The following is a 17,617-nucleotide window of genomic DNA, read 5'->3' as shown; positions in this document are numbered from 1 at the left end:
TTCTGGTATTCTGCTGTTGGCAAATAGCTATACATAGCTATACACCGCCTAAATAGCTCAGTGGTAAAGTGTCAGCAGCGCGCATGAGGTCTGGGATTCGATCCCCAGCCGCGTCACCAAGCATTCAAAGGGTAATATACGGATGGAAAGTACCTGTTACTGGATACCTAGTTTGTCGACCAAGAATTTTATAGCTCATTTTGTATCAAAGATATAGGCAAAATTAAATAAAGCTAATACGTTATATACGTTGACTGTATCATATAACACCGATTTTAAACAAAATTTGTCGTAGTTTTGTTTGCCAACACAGCAATATTTACCTTTAAACAAAATTATATATAGGTTGAATTCAAACTTCGATAGTTTAATTTCATTCACACAGTTTCTGCTGACAGTTTTAGAAACAAAATATGTGTACACGGCCCTGCTTTCCATACCAAGATGAAGTAATTACGACCGTGCACTCAATCTGTTTATTCATTTGTCAGCTATCTAACAATTTCCAAAATGATATTAGTTGTGAGTCTGACCATTATCATTTCAGAACGATTAAAGCAACTAAAGTGTTGGCACTGTGGTCAGAAACTGTTAAAAAGTTTTCAGGGACTTTTAAAAGCATACGTGTTATAATTAAAATCAAAGTTGTGTTACGTGTGCAATATTTTTTTAATCATTGAAACATTCAGGAATACAAGAAAAACATATACATGTATGTGTAAAACAATACTAAAACTACTTAGTATTCATTCCTTTTACAGAATATTACTAAAGTAACAAAATACGATGTATCATTTAAGGATAACATGGTGTAATAGACCTCAATTTCACCAAAAAGCGTGCATACAAGTTGATAATTTAAGCTTTAAAAATGTCAAACGATAGAAATAAGGTGCATATTTACAAGGTATATAGTGACAGAAGTCTCAAAAATTTCCTTTAGATTACCTCCCCTGATAATTTTAGTTTTTCATGAGTTATCTCCCATGAAAACTAGAAAAAAAATGATTTTCTCCTTTTCCCTATAGGAAATTTTAGATTTCTTTTTGATATTTGTATCAGAATCATATAATGCAGCTTTCTATCGCAAAATTTTCTCGAAACTCAAGTTCAGATTCTCATAATCAAAGCTATTATATATTTCCCATAGGCATCAATGTTAACTTCAATACCGATTATCTCCCCAAAAAATGAAAAATCTCTCGGTGAAATGTTTTCAATTTTGAATGTCTTTAAAGTGACAAAATTTCATTTGAATATTACCATCCAGTTACAAGATATGAAATATGGCTATTATACCATGTTATCCTTAAACGTGTTACAGCTGATGACAACAAGTACAAGACAAAAATCAGAAAACAATTATTTTGTAAGCTTGAACTATCTGTGTACATTGAGCAGTATGTTACTGCATTTTCCTTTTTTTCCAGTTATAAACGCTATACAAGCAAGTGGCAAATTTGACTCCAGATTGTATATCTAGCACACTATAAATATATGAACAAACAAACAAACATCAATATTGCCAATTATGGAATATTCCGAGTGACCATACTTGTTTCTGTTCTGTTTTTGGTTTTTTAAATCTGTTGCGTTACTCTTAAATATTCACCAATGTCACCCTGTTAATCTGAAAATGTTTTCAACTCTGGTCAGTAGTTAGCCATTTTTCACATGCTATTAGGCGTTACAGAGAATAATGGTTTATTTCAATATGAAATTATAACAAGTACAAAATTAAGGAGAGGACAAGCGTAAGTTAATATAGCTTTCTGTCCCATTCCTGAAATTTGATATTGTAAATAGTTCATGATTTTCTGAATAAAAATATGTTTAAACTAAGTACAAATTACAGTGTGCATCATGTTTTTACTTTTTATCAAAACTTATTATTTTGTGTAATATGCATAATCATAAGCTGACACAACTTCACTAATTTAGTGTTAATAGGTAGACATCTACAAGTAGAAATGAATAGTAGAAATAGTAACCCGGAAATGACTGCGACGAACTAGCCAAGTTGATGGAGGTCCGGAACTTAATCATTAAGCAAGGTAAGTGGTCATATTTTATGGATCAAATAATGTCTTTTTAATAAAAAGTTTTTATTACTATGTTAATAAGTTTATAAACGAACTTGTACGTGCTGAAACAATCGTCCCAATTTTATGATCTGAAAACTGGTGAACGCGTAACTTAAAACCCGCAGCATTACGACACGGAAGCTGCCTGGATCTCACTGCTGGTGATGGTGTTTCAGTTGCTTTTGTGTTCGAGTGAAACATCAGCTGCGGTTTTCTCTTATGTACAATAATCTGTTCGTGACAGGCATTGCTGAAATTTGATAAAGTAAGTTATTACAATCACAAGAACGCTAAAAATGCACTAACATTTTTGTTGAATGTTGACGAATTCTAGAACGCTTCTGTAAAAAAAAAAAAAACAACACTTTTTTTTCTTCAGATAATGACACTTGAGTACTTGAGGCAATATTCAGTCGAAATAAAGGCATCGGAACATTTTTTCCGTACATCCTAACATTTTCATCAGTGCGAGAAATTCATACTACCTATCATTTTCTAAATACCTCTAACAATTCGTCAAAACTGTCGCTTTTCTGATTTGATCGACTTTAAAGTTACGATTAGAAAATTTAATGTGCAAATAAGATTTCTAGAAGATAAATTAGCTAATCATTGAGAAAAAGATGGAAAATGAAATTTCCCGTAACTCCAATCCGTCATAAAAAATGCATTTTTGGTCTCTTTCTTTTCATATTTCAGGGCATCATTAACAAACGAAGACATTGATAAAATACATATGCACATGCATGGGAAGAGCAAGTTGGACTGTCTTTGGTGGAACATTTACATTTTATACGAAGTGAAAACAAACCGATTTACCTTGTTGACAAATCCTCCAAAACAGTTTGAATTGAAGGAATCGACGCCATGTTTTCCCGTACTTTTGACCTTTTTTTGCACACGACACGAACAGCTTCCCCTCAGTTATATATGTGGATGAGACCAAAAATAAAATTGAGATAAGTAAACTCAAAGGAGAGGGTAAGTGCAACGAAACGCACATGAAAATGTATACATACAAAAATAATGAAAATGGCAACACAGTCACTAGTCCCCCGGATGTGAGCTGTTACATGTGATGAGCAGTTTGCACAAAGAGGGTAAGTCTTACGTAGAGCAAAGGGAACCAAAATTGGTTTCCGGTTCCCTTTTATATCAAAGTATCTATAAAGATTGGACTATTTTTACATTTGAATTATATTTCAACAACAGTAAAGAAAAGGCGAGTTTGAAAACAGCGTGTAGGTTTAGAATTCATTCATCTTCAATGTATCTTAATTAATAATTTTGTAAATTTGCATTTCTAGTGTACGGAAGCTCTGAGGTGACATGTGAGTTTTATTTTAATAATATAAAAAAGAAAAAAAAATGTTAACTCGTGGCCACGACAGTAGCTGAACATTAACAAAATTATCGCAAATTAAAATTCCAGATCTTAGACGATCAGACATAATTGAACATTAACAAAAAAAAAAATATCACAAGTAAAATTCCAGATCTTACGATCAGAACATAGTCTATTTACAGTAAAAAAAAATCAATTAATATTTTTTTTGATAAAACAAAAGAAAACCTGACAATTTCAGGGCCAAAAATCTTCCTGGCGACAGGCGTCTGGAAAGCCATCCGACCAGTCCCAAAGGCTCGGGTCTTGTCTTTCCTCCTTCGTGACGGGTAGTGTTGTGTTGGCTGTGAGGTTTGATAGAAGGCGTCGAAGACCGCTTCCAGGACTATGGCGTCACGCGTTAGGCGTCGTAGGCGCTGTGGTGGCATCACTGAATGTAGATCTTCGGCCGAGAATTCTTGTCGTCGTATGGCGGATTTAATAAATGCTTTCGTCGCCCTTTGCAGAAACAGTGTCGCCACTAGGTTTTCACGAAAGAGTCTAGTGGAGATGTCGAAAGCTTCTCCAAAGAATTTTAATAAATGTCCTTTCTTCAGCGGCGTTTCACTATAATAACATGTCTGCTTTTGACAAGTTTCGCAGCTCTTTTTCGCGAGCTGCACAATATTTTCACGAGACAAACAACAAATCTAATTAAGAAGTTTCGGACAGGTGCGACTTAAAAAAGGTAAATACTGTAATACATGGGGACTACATGTAAATACTAACAAAACTAAAATTATGGTTTTTCGTAAACGTGGGGGACTATTGCCTACGGAACATTGGACGTATAATGGTCACAATATTGGTGTTGTTAACGATTTTAATTATTTAAGTACTATTTTTAATTATACGGGTAGTTTCACTCTTAACCAAGAACATCTTGTTGGCAAAGCTTTGAAAGCATTGAATGTACTGTTTTGTAAATGTGACGAGTTTGATTTTTCACCAAAAACATTGTGCCAGCTTTTTGATTCTTTTGTTGGGTCTTCATTAAACTATGCGTCGGAAATATGGGGCTTTTCAAAATCAAAGGAAATCGAAAGACTACATTTAAAATTTTGTAAACGTCTTCTTAAGGTAAAAACAAATACTTGTAATGCTATTATATATAACGAGTTAGGTAGATACCCTTTGTATGTTGACAGATATATCAGAATTATTAAATACTGAATTAAACTTAACAACACTGACAATATTATATTAAAGTATGTTTACGAAAACGCTGTAAATGATTAAAGCATTAACTGGGGTCAAATGTAAAAAGAGTTCAGATAACTTTGGTTTTTCATATGTATTTGACAATATTAAATCAATCGATGTAAAAGTATTTTTATCCGAGTTTTAGTTCCGACTATTTGACACAGTTAAAGGTGATTGACGGGGGACTCTTGGAAATAGTACTGTTTTAACCCTCTATAAAGATCTAAAAACACAATTTGGTTATGACCTTTTTTAGACATTTTACCTAGACATCTGCGATTTACTTTTGTAGGCTTAGATTATCTGTACATCCGCTTAGAATACAAACTGGACGATTCGGTAGAAACAGAATACCACGTGAAGAGAGGTATTGTTTAATTTGCAATAGTGTTGATATAGAAGATGAATATCACTTCGTATGTATTTGTCCTGCATAGAATGATATAAGAAGAAAATATATATGTAACTTATACTTCATCCGTCCGTCTGTTTATAAGTATTTACAATTGTTAAGATCAACTGATAAAAATATTCTTGTGAAACTATCATTGTTTGTAAAAGAAGCTCTTACTGTAAGAAATTCCATAATTAATAACGTTGTTTAACTGTCTAACCTCCTATATGTAAATTGTTGTACCAAGCTGTTTAACTCTTTTTGTCTAATTATCTATTCATTGTATGTATTTCATTTACGTGATGTTATATACTTGTATTTATGTGTTGAGACGATGTACTTCGTACAAGTCTATAATAAAATATATGTTCTGTTCTGTTCTTCTGTTCTTGAACTCTAGTAAGGATTTGATGCCATCCACTGAAGTAGGTTGCCTTTTATTACAAAGTGCGACTTCTAGGTGACAGACAATGAGAGTTGCTACCAATTTCTCTAATTGGCTGTTTCGATATATGTGCAAGATTACTTCTATATCAGCTCAGTTATCTCAAAATTATATAATTATTGAAATTTCCGGGCGGTGCGTCGCACCATGTCATATTCTTAATTACATTTAAGATAATTGAGAAATCTGACAAGACCCTAAACGATATTTAATGCATAGATCTTTCTTTACGTTTTCTTTTATTAATAGAAGTAAATTTTTCATTATCATTACCTATTTAAATATAAAATTGTTATTTAAGATGAAAGGAGTTACAGCGTAATAGGGTATATCTTTAGTTAAAAAATAGGTTTTTTGGGACATAAATAATTTAACTTCTTTCAATATTTTATGTAAGTGTATTAGATTTAATTTCTTAAAAGAAACGAGTATACCTGTCAAACATGTCAGTTACTAGTAGTCGAACGCTACAGGGTCTTATCTTATTTATGATTCGATTTATTTACAGAAAGAAACCGAAAATACCCAGACTTAACTTGGAAGTTCACGAGATAATAAAGTAATATTGCACTTGCTTGTCTAGCATTTCTCCTACATATAAATGTAAAATCAGAGAGGGACAGGATAGATAGGCCGAGGTTACCATGAAATGAAATTATACTGTCTGTTATATATGGTTAAAATGCTATGAAAATAAATCAATATTGAAACGTTCTTGCGTTACTCTACAATTTGCAATACGAAGCCTTGCCGAACGGGGCTCGTCATTCACTCCAAAAACACCGTCGTAGTAACGTTAGTTATTACAAATATTTACAAAAGCCTAGATCATCAACATCATGTAGATATCGGTTAATTCATACTGAGATCTCTAATCTAATGTGTTATTAAGAAAACCTGTATTTATTAAGTCTCATTTTTTAAATGACATTGGACACATTTATCTTAAAAATGATACATTTGTAATAATTGAAATTTCCGTGAGCTGGGTTTTGGGAAACACCAACAATTAATACACGAGTATAATTCAGCTGTAATAATCAATTTCAATTTCAGCGAATATAAACTCAGGTATTTTTAAAGACAAATTTCATTCTACTAATTAATACATATGAGTAGACTGACTGACTGACGGACGGACGCATTATAAAACAAATGGACAGACGGACGGACAAACATTTTAAGCCCAACCTCCGTCCAAGTTACATTTGATAATGTGGTACATTTGTTTCAGGTTTTCAAAAAAATGGAACCGCTTTTATCAGAACAGAACAGAACAGAACATAATTTTTATTAACAACTTGACTTGAACATAGACGTTCATCGTCACATAAACTGTACAAGCATGCGTGTATACGAGAGAGTATAACAATATATATACATATGAAATAAAATAAACTAAAAACATGCTTAAATTGTTCAAATTGCACTTCTTAATTTTTAGCTACCAAATTAGTACTAACTAATTTATTAATTTTTGACTCCATTGATAAATTTAGCAAAGTGTTTATATATGGTATAATAATATAATTTTTTACATATCAATGAATGAGATCAAATTTCACAATCTAACAATATAATCAATTACTTGTGTTTAGGTGAATCAAAGTCAAGAAGAGAAGCAAACTATACTTTACTTTGTTAATAGCAATAAATTAATCATGTAGCCCAAGAATGCATTAATATTATGACACACGCCGCTGTTCAATAATAAGTATAATTAAACTACATTAAACAATAGTGTAAATCCTTACCGAAACGAAATTGTAAGGGTTACCAACTACCAAAACAGCACTGGTTCTGCCCAGAGTTGCCTAGACTTGATAAACCTTGCGAAACGAAAGTTAAGATTTATCTGAGGCTATATTTTATGCTCGTTAAAACCAATACAAGTGCATTCGAACCTGATAGTGAATAGAGATTGCGGACAGTACCATATAAGACATAAACAGTATCATGTAAGACTGCATTATTTTAAAAGTTACATTTAACTCCCATGCCATCAGTTACTTCTCTTCTTAGCTACAATACCACCCACGTGTAGACACTAAATATATGCACTATAATAATTACTAAGTATACCATACATCTCTAATGTTTAACAATATCGTTTAACATATGGATACTTTTTTATAATTGGAGTATACATTAATCATACAGATAATTCAAACAGTTTTGTCTCTGCTTAAATGCTTTAATGCAGAATACTGCTAATTTATTTAATATCTTTACATTTGAAACATTGAGCAATTCTATGAATTTTATCATGTTAGGTCGTCTACTGTAGTACCTAGGTATATAAATACTTCTCAAATGATCATATACAGGACATATAAGAATGAAGTGAAACTCATCTTCAATATCATTTTTCTCACAAAGAGAACATTTCCTTTCGTCTCTTTGGATATTACGGTGCCTTCCAGTCTCTATATTTAACTGATGAGAGGATAGTCGTAACTGTGCAATGGCATTTCTGTATTTAACATTACTAAGTTGTAACAAATAGTCAGAGATTACAAAATTCGTTTTTAATTCTTTATAAAGTGATAATGAAGACTTAACTGAAATATCTTGCCTCCAGTCATTAATGTACATATCTAATAATCTGCACCTTATCTTTATCTATCATTATCATTTCCCCCATTTTAAAGCAAAACGTCAAATATTCTATTATACATATACATGTCTGAGTCTGAAGTTCACGTATATTAGCGTTGTTGCGCTATAGATGTTAAATAACTATTTAATTCTATTGCATGCATATGCGCTATAGATGTTAAATAACTATTTAATTCTATTGCATGCATATTTCAACACGATTTTCACAACTGCACAACTGAGTCATGTCAAGCGACGAGGGCAAAGTCGATGACATTTTCATTTGTATTGCTGAATATTTACTCCGCAATATTTGCTGCCAAATATAAACCTTAAACCTTTTAATGTTGTTTTTTGTATTGTTTCATTATCAGCTAATTGAGAGAATAGAATAATTAATTTACTCACATCTTCAGCATGAGTGAAATGTGTTTATACAAACGATATCATAAATGTATATGAAATCTGTCTTCTAAATAAACCTGTCGAATGTCTTGACCACTGCAAACTAGTATTTGTCTTTTGTGCAGAGTGGTGTTGACCACATTTTATCAGTAAGGAACGTCTCTTAAAGCCCTGGTCCGCGGCTATTCAAATTCTGTTTGTGTGTATGCAACCCATGATTACAATAGATAACAGTTAACGGTCACGCGCCACACTTTAGCACGCAAAACCACAGGTATTTTATATAGAATTTTATATAAAATAAACCCTATTTTAAGGGGACGCATACTTTGAAATTAGAAAAAAGTGGGTGGGGTATTATAAAATTTGCAAAAAAGTACAAGGTTTTGGTAAATGAAATGAATACTGTTTCAACTGTTATAAGTACACAAAGGATTGCTCACTAAAATAAAAATGAGAAAAACTGAAACAAGAAAGTTATTGTTGAATTACATAAGACTTCTTGTGTATATTCAAAGTCAACAATTAAGACTTTTTGGTGCGAAAATAATAGTGCTTCACTTTGTCCAAACATTTATCAATGTCCTACAGATTCTAATTTAAAGAAAGAATGTGAAATAAGTTCACTGTCTTGCTTTTCATTTCGCATATGTGAGCTAAAACACATTATTTAGTTTGTTTACAAAGTAGTGCATAAGAAAAGATACGGTGGTCAAGGAATGCCACATTACAAAACTAAAAGAGTATATTCCCCTTAATACATTAATCATTTATCATTACAGAAGTCTAGTGGCTTACAATAAAGGCCTAGAAATGTTGCCATTATTAATTTTTAACTTGGTATTCATGAACTACAATGCACTTAAATATCAAAACACATTCAACAAACTTTTGAATTGTATTGTCTTAAAAATCCCAAAAATAAGGTATGAAATTTGGTTGAGAGGTCCAGTCAATGTGTATATGTGCAAAAGCAACATTCTAATCTTGTTCACAAAAGTTACTAATAAACAGCAGGAATGTCAATGATCAAAACTGGACGAATATACAGTTATCCTCACTTTAATGTCATTTATAATTTGTCCTTGAATTCTCCACCATACTTTTCATAATTCTGTTTGCACGAGTTGCACGAGAATGCTGTCATTCACGTAAAAAACGTGGTCAAATAAGTTGTAAATGCAATATCATCTAAACGTAATTAATGGATTATGCAGTTCAAGATAAACTTTATATCATAACGTAACGAACATGTATAATGTTGTAACAACAACTTTACTTACACTGATTTAAGTAGCAGTCGGTTTATAAGTGACTTTATTGATTCATTTTGTGTTTTGTTATTGTTGTCAAAAAGTATAACGGAAGTGCCTCACAACTGAAGCGGAAACCAGTTTGATGTGCAAAGTAGTCCACTGTAAGTAATATTATTTGACAAATGTCCATAGAAATCAATAATTTTCTAATATTAAAGACGAATATCTGAATAGGATTCATTATTTGATAAGAAATTATAATCATCGACATGTTTTTTTTAAAAATCGTACACGTGCTGACACCTAAGTTGTCTCCCGTTGTTTATTAGAGTTACCTTTCGTCCGGCGTAGTAATACATTTGCAGTGAATCGCCGAGAAGTCGTGGGAAAATTAAAAACCATGTAAACAAAGTAAAATTAACCACCTTTTCAAGATGAATTTCAAGTGATCGACATTATGCATTTAACCCGCCTGACCTGTGTAGCATCTTAGATATCTGTTCTAAGGTATTCATTTTGTAGAATGTCATGTTATGCCCTTGCAATGCTAATCCCACTATGATTTTTTTGTTTACATTTTTTATCAATGACAAATATGGCGTCCATCCCGAGATGAACAGACGTGGCGTTAAATTTTTACATGTTTAAACAAACCTGGTGTGTTAGAAAGAAAATCTCATCCCTTCAACATTATTTGGAACACTGTTATTGTAAAAAACCTGTTTTTTCCTTATACAAAAGCTTAATATTTTGTATTGAATGTACTTTCACAAAGACCTCTGTTTTCCTATTACATTCATAGTACCACATCCTTATCTACAGAATACTGAATATTACAGGTGTCCATCAGTATTATATCAGTTTAGGAATATGTTTTTTATTTTCCCACCATCGATTTTTTGAATATGCACCCCTTCCGCATTGCTATATGAACTGTGAATGTAGCAATATGCGTCCCCTTAACAGGCATCACTGTTCATAGTCAGGATTTTCATACTTTTTCAGTGACAATTTAAGGTTAAAAGGTAGGACTGGAGCAGGTCTTTAAGATACTTTAGAAACAAGCAAACCCCAGGCGAATATCAGATATCATTACAGCTCGACATTCGAATGGTGCATGCCAGACAGACATGGAATTTCTCCAAATATCGAATGTCGTATATCATGCCCGAATCGCGATCGACATAAGATCTTTCTGAATATCGAATCCGCATGACTCTTGGCGAAAATCAACAGCTTACATACCTACTGTACAGCAAGAAACATAACTCCATCCTGCTTTTTGCAAGAATTATGTCCCCTTTTGGACTTACAAAATCAGATTTCTTGGTCAAGTTTTGAGTTTAGGTCAGCTTTTCTCCTAAACTATCAAAGCTATTGCTTTAAAACTTGTAACACATGTTCACCATCAAAAGCTGACTCTGTAAAACAAGAAACATAACTCCATCCTGTTTTTTGCAAGAATTATGGCCCCTTTTGGACTTGGAAAATATCAGATTTCTTGGTTAAGTTTTAAAACTTGGAGCAGTTATTCGCCATTAAAAGCTGACTATGCACAGCAAGTACTGTAACTCTACATTGCTTTTTGCAAGAATTATGGCCATATGGCCTTAGAAAATTATGGGTAGGACAATATTCATATTATACAGAGACAATAAAGAATCAGATGAGCGTCTGAACCCGCAAGGCGGTACTCTTGTTTTCAAGTGTTTCAGACATTTCATATATTTTTATACTGAGAGGAACTGATATACAGTGCATAGCTCGTGTTATATGTAACGATTTGCAAACGTTCTATGTATCTTATCCTGTAATATATTGTTGTTTTATTCTGTACAGTATTGATACAAGTCCCTTATAATTCTGTTATAGAATGGCTATATGCATTTACATTTATATTATTGATGTAATGTACTTGTATGTAGATGAGACTATAATAAACAATAAGTATAATATATGTTTGCCTTAGGTCTATATATCTCGGGAATACCTCCATAAATGATGAATATTTCGACGATATTTCTAATTGTGCACGTGAACGGGTCTGCTTCTATTCTAGCCAGATCTTTCCACGTGCACGGATATACCTGTGCACGTGCAGAACAAATCTTTTTAAAAGAAATAGTTTATTCGTTAGCAACGATCGAATAAATCTGTATATCAGACAGTCCACACTAAAATTTCTTTCATTTTTTATCTCAACTGATAAAAAATCAGTGTAGTGTAAAATTTATATATATCATGAAGTATACGCGAAACATTTGTTACGAAACTAACGGTAGATTGGGAATGGATTATTTGAACTGAACTTTACTATTGTAAAGAGATACGTGAGACGTTCAGATGTTTACAAATTTCATAGATCTATTAGTGTAAAAGCAATAATTTATTTTAGGACAAAATGTCTGAGGGAGCAGCACAGAGAGTAGTTGCTATAGGTGTAGATGGGAGTGAAAATGCAAAGGAAGCCTTTCACTGTGAGTATAATTTCCATACTTGTTCTAGTTTACAGCCACGTCATGCTTCGTTCAATGTCAAATGTACATTAATCATTTATTTTCCGTATTATGACGTGTCTTTACTCAAGTCTAGGGATGTCTGTGATGTCGGTCACGCCAAAAAAAAAAAATGATTTCGGACGAGCCGGGATAAAAAGTAGCACGGATTTCTATCTCGTTAAAAACGAAAGTAGGCCTACAGTGCTTTGATATCCACAGGTGAGGATATCAGGCTCTGATCCAGAAGTATTCAGTGATTGGGGCAGCCCCGCTTCTGTCAGTGTAGACAACTCGTATGTGTACCATAGTTTTAAGGTTTAGAAGTATATCACAAAACAACAGATTTTTTTAGTTAATGAACAGCATCTTGACACACAACTTATCTGTCCAATACATGTTTTACTGTTCTGTCCCACAGAGTTGGATACTTAAAATATTCTAAATGAGTTGTCCCCCTTTAAATAAGAATGCCATTTGTAAAGAAATAAATGTAAACAATTGTCAAAAACGATGTTTTACATAGTTATGTAAAGTTTAAACACTCGCACGATGTTGCAAATGCATCAAAACGAAGACATGTAACAGCTTTTAAAAAATGGTGAGTTTTTAAAGGCGCTGAACTGTCCAGAACACGGCTACTAAACGCTAGCGCCACCACCAAATTATGGTGATAAGGAAATGAGCTATCGACATTTCCGTGGTGCAGCTATCGCCCGTTTCTATTTGTAAACACGTGAGTAAAATTTATATTTTATCTTATGTTTTTATTGATAGAACTTTTTTCGAAAATCGGAGAATGTAGTTCCGTGTAACAACACTTTTACTGCAGGTTGGCTGTTATTTCATTCAAATATTATGCAAATTGTGGTGTCAGGAGCTTTTCTCCCGAATCTGACTGTGGCACATTTTCATATCGGCCAGTATTCGAACACCATTCCGATGAATAGACACACTGTAAGAACATACCTGCGCATGCAAATGGTGCAGAAATGATAAATAATCATATACGCACACACCATGAATAATAGAATCTCGGGTTAGAAGAAATATACCAGGATTTTTAAAAGTGGTGGCGCTATAACTCTAGTGATGGCGCTATACAGTAGTGGTGGCGCTGTTACGACATTCAATAATACGAACTGCTGACGCGTCCGGAACAAAACAAACACAATATTTTTTCTAACTGATAATTTTCCTGCAAATAATTATGTTATTAAAGAAAGAAAAACACGATCATAGTTTATTTACCTTTATGAAACATTCTCTATCCAAGAAAAAAAAGAACAAAATACTCACAGACCCTTGGGACTCGTGTAGTCAAAGTAAATATTTTCCTTTGTTTAAAATGTTAATGTAGAATTTGTTGTGTAACTGGATTACATACATACTAAGGGACACAACAACGCTGTATCAGCAACACTATTAGGACACTGAGTTATTGTTACTGTGTTATATAATAGGCATGTTTTATTGTCAAGTATTCAGTATTGTAGTTGCACTTGTATCATGCAGATTAAAATGTATTAACCTTTAAGAGTGTTATTCATATTGGGTCTCGAACCCTAACTTGGTTTATCCTGACAAGTAAATGACATAACATGGTGTCAGAAGTGAAAAACTGACACAAAGTGGACTTACATTAAATTGTAAATTAATATGGATTAACATTAAATTGTTTATAACAGAGTGCAACATTAAATTGTTGGAATAATGGCGAAATTATCACCTCCAGAAAATTTCGATTTTACGAATCCGAGCAAATGGAATGAGTGGAAACAAAGATTTTCATTCTATCGAACTGCATCAAAACTGCATAAGGATGATGGAGAGATCCAGGTGGCTACATTAATTTATACAATGGGTCAAAATGCAGACAATCTGTTGAAATCCTTCAATCTATCAGCTGATGATAGCAAGAAATTTGAAAAAGTCTTGGACGAATTTGATAAACATTTCAATCCAAAGAAAAATGTTATACATGAACGTGCAAAATTTCATTCAAGACGACAAAATCAAGGAGAGACCGTTGAGTCATTCATACGAACACTTTACGAATTGTCTGAAAATTGTGCATTTCCAGGAGACACCAAAAATGAGCAAATAAGGGACAAAATTGTGATTGGAATATTAGATACAAATTTATCTGAGAAAATGCAATTAGAATCAGAACTCACACTTGAAAAGGCAGTTCAAATGGCTAGACAAAGTGAAATCGTAAAACGACAGGTCAAAGATCAGCACGATAAAGAGCGAGGGTCAGCGGACGAGGTCAGCCGTGGAGCCAGACCAAAACAGTCTTTGGGAGAATATCGGGCGCCGAAGCAAAATCCAACAAAAAAGAAACAACATAGGACACCAATGCCTAAAGGACAAAAACAATGTACTAGGTGTAACCGGACGCATATTCAGGGAAAATGCCCCGCAAAAGGGAAAAACTGTCTCAAATGTGGAAAGATGGATCATTTCTCTGTGTGCTGCAGAACTAAAACACTAAATGAACTCGCAGAAAAAAGTGATTATCTGGGAACAGTAGAAGCAGGAGATGGTCAATGGAGAGCCAAACTAAAGGTGAGACATTTGTTAGTCTGTTTTAAGATAGACACTGGGGCTGATGTTACGGTGATACCTGAAACTGTATACTTATCTCTAGGAAGTCCAAAATTAAAGAAAACAAACAAAAACCTATTTGGCCCTGGAAATAAGAAATTGAATGTCTTAGGTTCTTTTACCGAAACGTTATCAAGCCAAAACAAGTACTCAGTAGAAGAAATATATGTCGTGCGTGGCATTGATCGTAGTCTATTGGGCAGACCTGCAATTATCGGTTTAAATTTGGTCAAGCTTAACATCGATGAAGTTACTTCGGTAGATTTTGTTAAGCGCACCCATCCTAGATTGTTCAGGGAGCTAGGACAGTTAGACGGAGAATACCGTATTTCCCTTAATGAAGGAGCGAAACCGTTTGCTCTAGCGGTACCGCGGCGCGTACCTATTCCATTGCTTCCAAAAGTAAAAGCTGAACTTGAAAGAATGGAAAAGTCGGGCGTCATTTTCAAGGTCGATCAAAGCACTGACTGGTGTGCAGGCATAGTCTGTGTACCAAAAAGCGATTCTAACGTTAGAATATGTGTTGACCTTACACAGTTGAATAAAAATGTACGCCGTGAAAATTATCCCTTGCCCATTATAGATCAAAGTTTGGGGCGGATGGCGGGTGCAAAGTATTTCAGCAAGCTGGACGCCAATAGCGGGTTTTGGCAAATAAATCTTGCACCAGAGAGTCAGTTACTCACAACATTCATAACGCCGTTTGGTAGGTTCGCATTTAAACGACTGCCTATGGGGCTTAGCAGCAGTTCTGAATATTTTCAGAAGCGAATGTCGCAAATCCTTGAAGGCATAGACGGTGTTATATGCCAGACTGACGATATTCTAGTTTATGGACGGACAAGTGAAGAGCATGACTCGAGACTAGAGACTGTCTTAACTAGGTTAGAAAAAGCAAACTTGACTCTTAACCAAGACAAATGTGTGTTCAAGAAAACTCAGGTAAAGTTTGTTGGACATATGGTTGGCCAAGATGGCATAGCTGTAGACCCTGACAAAGTCAAGGCTATTAGGGACTTGGCACCTCCTAAGGATGTGCACAGTGTTCGAAGTTTCATGGGCATGGTCACACAGCTAGGAAAGTTTTCCCCACTTCTAGCTGAGTATTCAAAGCCAATTAGAGATTTGCTGAGTAGTAAAAATCAATTTTACTGGGGTAGTGACCAACAGGAAGCATTTGATAAGATCAAGTGTATTTTGACAGAAACACCTGTTCTTGCACTGTATGACCCAAACAGAGAGACTACTCTTATGACGGACAGCTCCAATTATGCAATTGGTTGTGTAGTGCTCCAGAAACAAGACAATGGGGAATTCAAGCCAGTTTCATATGCTTCAAGGGCTTTAACTCCAACAGAACAAAGGTATTCAACCATAGAGAAAGAAGCTCTAGGGGTCACATATGGATGTGAAAAGCATAAGGACTTCTTAATAGGGAAATCCTTTACTATAGTTACTGACCATAAACCATTAGTACCACTTCTGGGACAAAAGGACTTGAGTGAATTACCAGTACGAATACAACGTTTCAGACTGAGACTCATGCAATTTTCGTACACAATTTCACATATGCCTGGTAAAGAGTTAATCATACCTGACCTACTTAGTAGACATCCAACGTGTGACAGTTTGACATTTGAGGATAGGCAAAACTGCACTGAAACTCAAATGTATGTTGATTTAGTACTTAAAAGTTTGCCAGCCACAGACAAACGACTGCAGGAAATAAGGTCAAAGCAAATGTCAGACTATGTCTGTCAAAAATTAATTGAATTTACTCAAAATGGGTGGCCTGATTCAGAGTCATGTGAGGTTTCAAAATTATATTGGAAATTTCAAGGTGAAATTACTGTAAACAATGGGTTGTTAATGAGAAATGACAGGCTTATTATTCCATCTGACTTGAAAACAGATATTTTGGCTAGGTTACATGAGGCCCACCAAGGGATCAATAAATGTAGATCAAGGGCAAAAGAATCTGTTTGGTGGCTAGGAATAAGCAAAGACATTGAAAATCTTGTTAAAGGGTGTGATACTTGCGCTAAAATGCAAAACGAAAAAAGAGAGCCATTGATTGCTACACCTTTTCCAGACAGGTGTTGGTCTAAGTTAGGTTCAGATTTGTTTCAATGGCGCGGTTGCACATATTTGCTGGTGATAGATTTTATTCTCGCTACATTGAGATAGCTAAACTCAGTTCACTGTCGTCTGCGACTGTTGTTGCGCATCTTAAATCAATCTTGTCACGTCATGGACTATGCGACACTATAGTCACAGACGGAGGTCCGCAATATGTTTCGGATACTTTCAAACAGTTTTGTGCTGATTACGGTATTGAGCACATAACCTCAAGTCCGAGGTATCCTATGGGTAATTCAGAAGCTGAACGTGCCGTACAGACTGTCAAACGTCTGCTGAACGCGTGTGATGATCCGTATCTCGCTTTGTTGACATATCGGGCTACTCCGTTGCAAAATGGGCTTTCGCCAAGTCAGTTGTTATTCGGGCGTCAGATTAAAACTACACTCCCTCAAGCGCCACAAAAGCTTGACCCGAAACCGGTAAATTCTAGAGAGATACAGCAGAAAGAAAAGAATTACCGTAATTACTCCAAAGAAAATTACGACAGGTCTAGACGCGCTCAGTACCTTCCTCCACTGAAGCAAGGGGATGGGGTATTTGTGAAAGACATGAATATTGAGGGTAAAATAATAAAAGAAGATTCACGACCGAGATCATTTGT

At 34.4% G+C, this 17,617-nt stretch overlaps 1 protein-coding gene across 1 annotated transcript; it reads left to right on the top strand.

The window, feature by feature from the left end:
• The first annotated feature begins 12,170 nt into the window (after positions 1-12,170).
• On the top strand, positions 12,171-17,061 carry LOC123528589 (uncharacterized protein K02A2.6-like). Its single transcript, XM_053520942.1, has 2 exons — positions 12,171-12,250; positions 14,271-17,061. Exons 1-2 carry the CDS (start codon positions 12,171-12,173, stop codon positions 17,059-17,061), a joined length of 2,871 nt encoding a protein of 956 aa, XP_053376917.1.
• The last annotated feature ends 556 nt before the right edge of the window (positions 17,062-17,617 follow it).

The sequence above is a fragment of the Mercenaria mercenaria genome, chromosome 13 (assembly GCF_021730395.1).
Source record: "Mercenaria mercenaria strain notata chromosome 13, MADL_Memer_1, whole genome shotgun sequence".
NCBI lineage: Eukaryota > Metazoa > Mollusca > Bivalvia > Venerida > Veneridae > Mercenaria > Mercenaria mercenaria.
This window is presented reverse-complemented; position numbering and strand designations above follow the sequence as displayed.

What these genes read in the sequence shown, in the direction of transcription:
- LOC123528589 (XM_053520942.1), top strand. Translation starts at nt 12,171, where the DNA reads ATGTCTGAGGGAGCAGCACAGAGAGTAGTTGCTATAGGTGTAGATGGG. An exon ending in AAGGAAGCCTTTCACTGTGA is followed by an intron (nt 12,251 to 14,270) that starts GTATAATTTCCA and finishes ATTTCATTCAAG; the next exon opens with ACGACAAAATCAAGGAGAGA.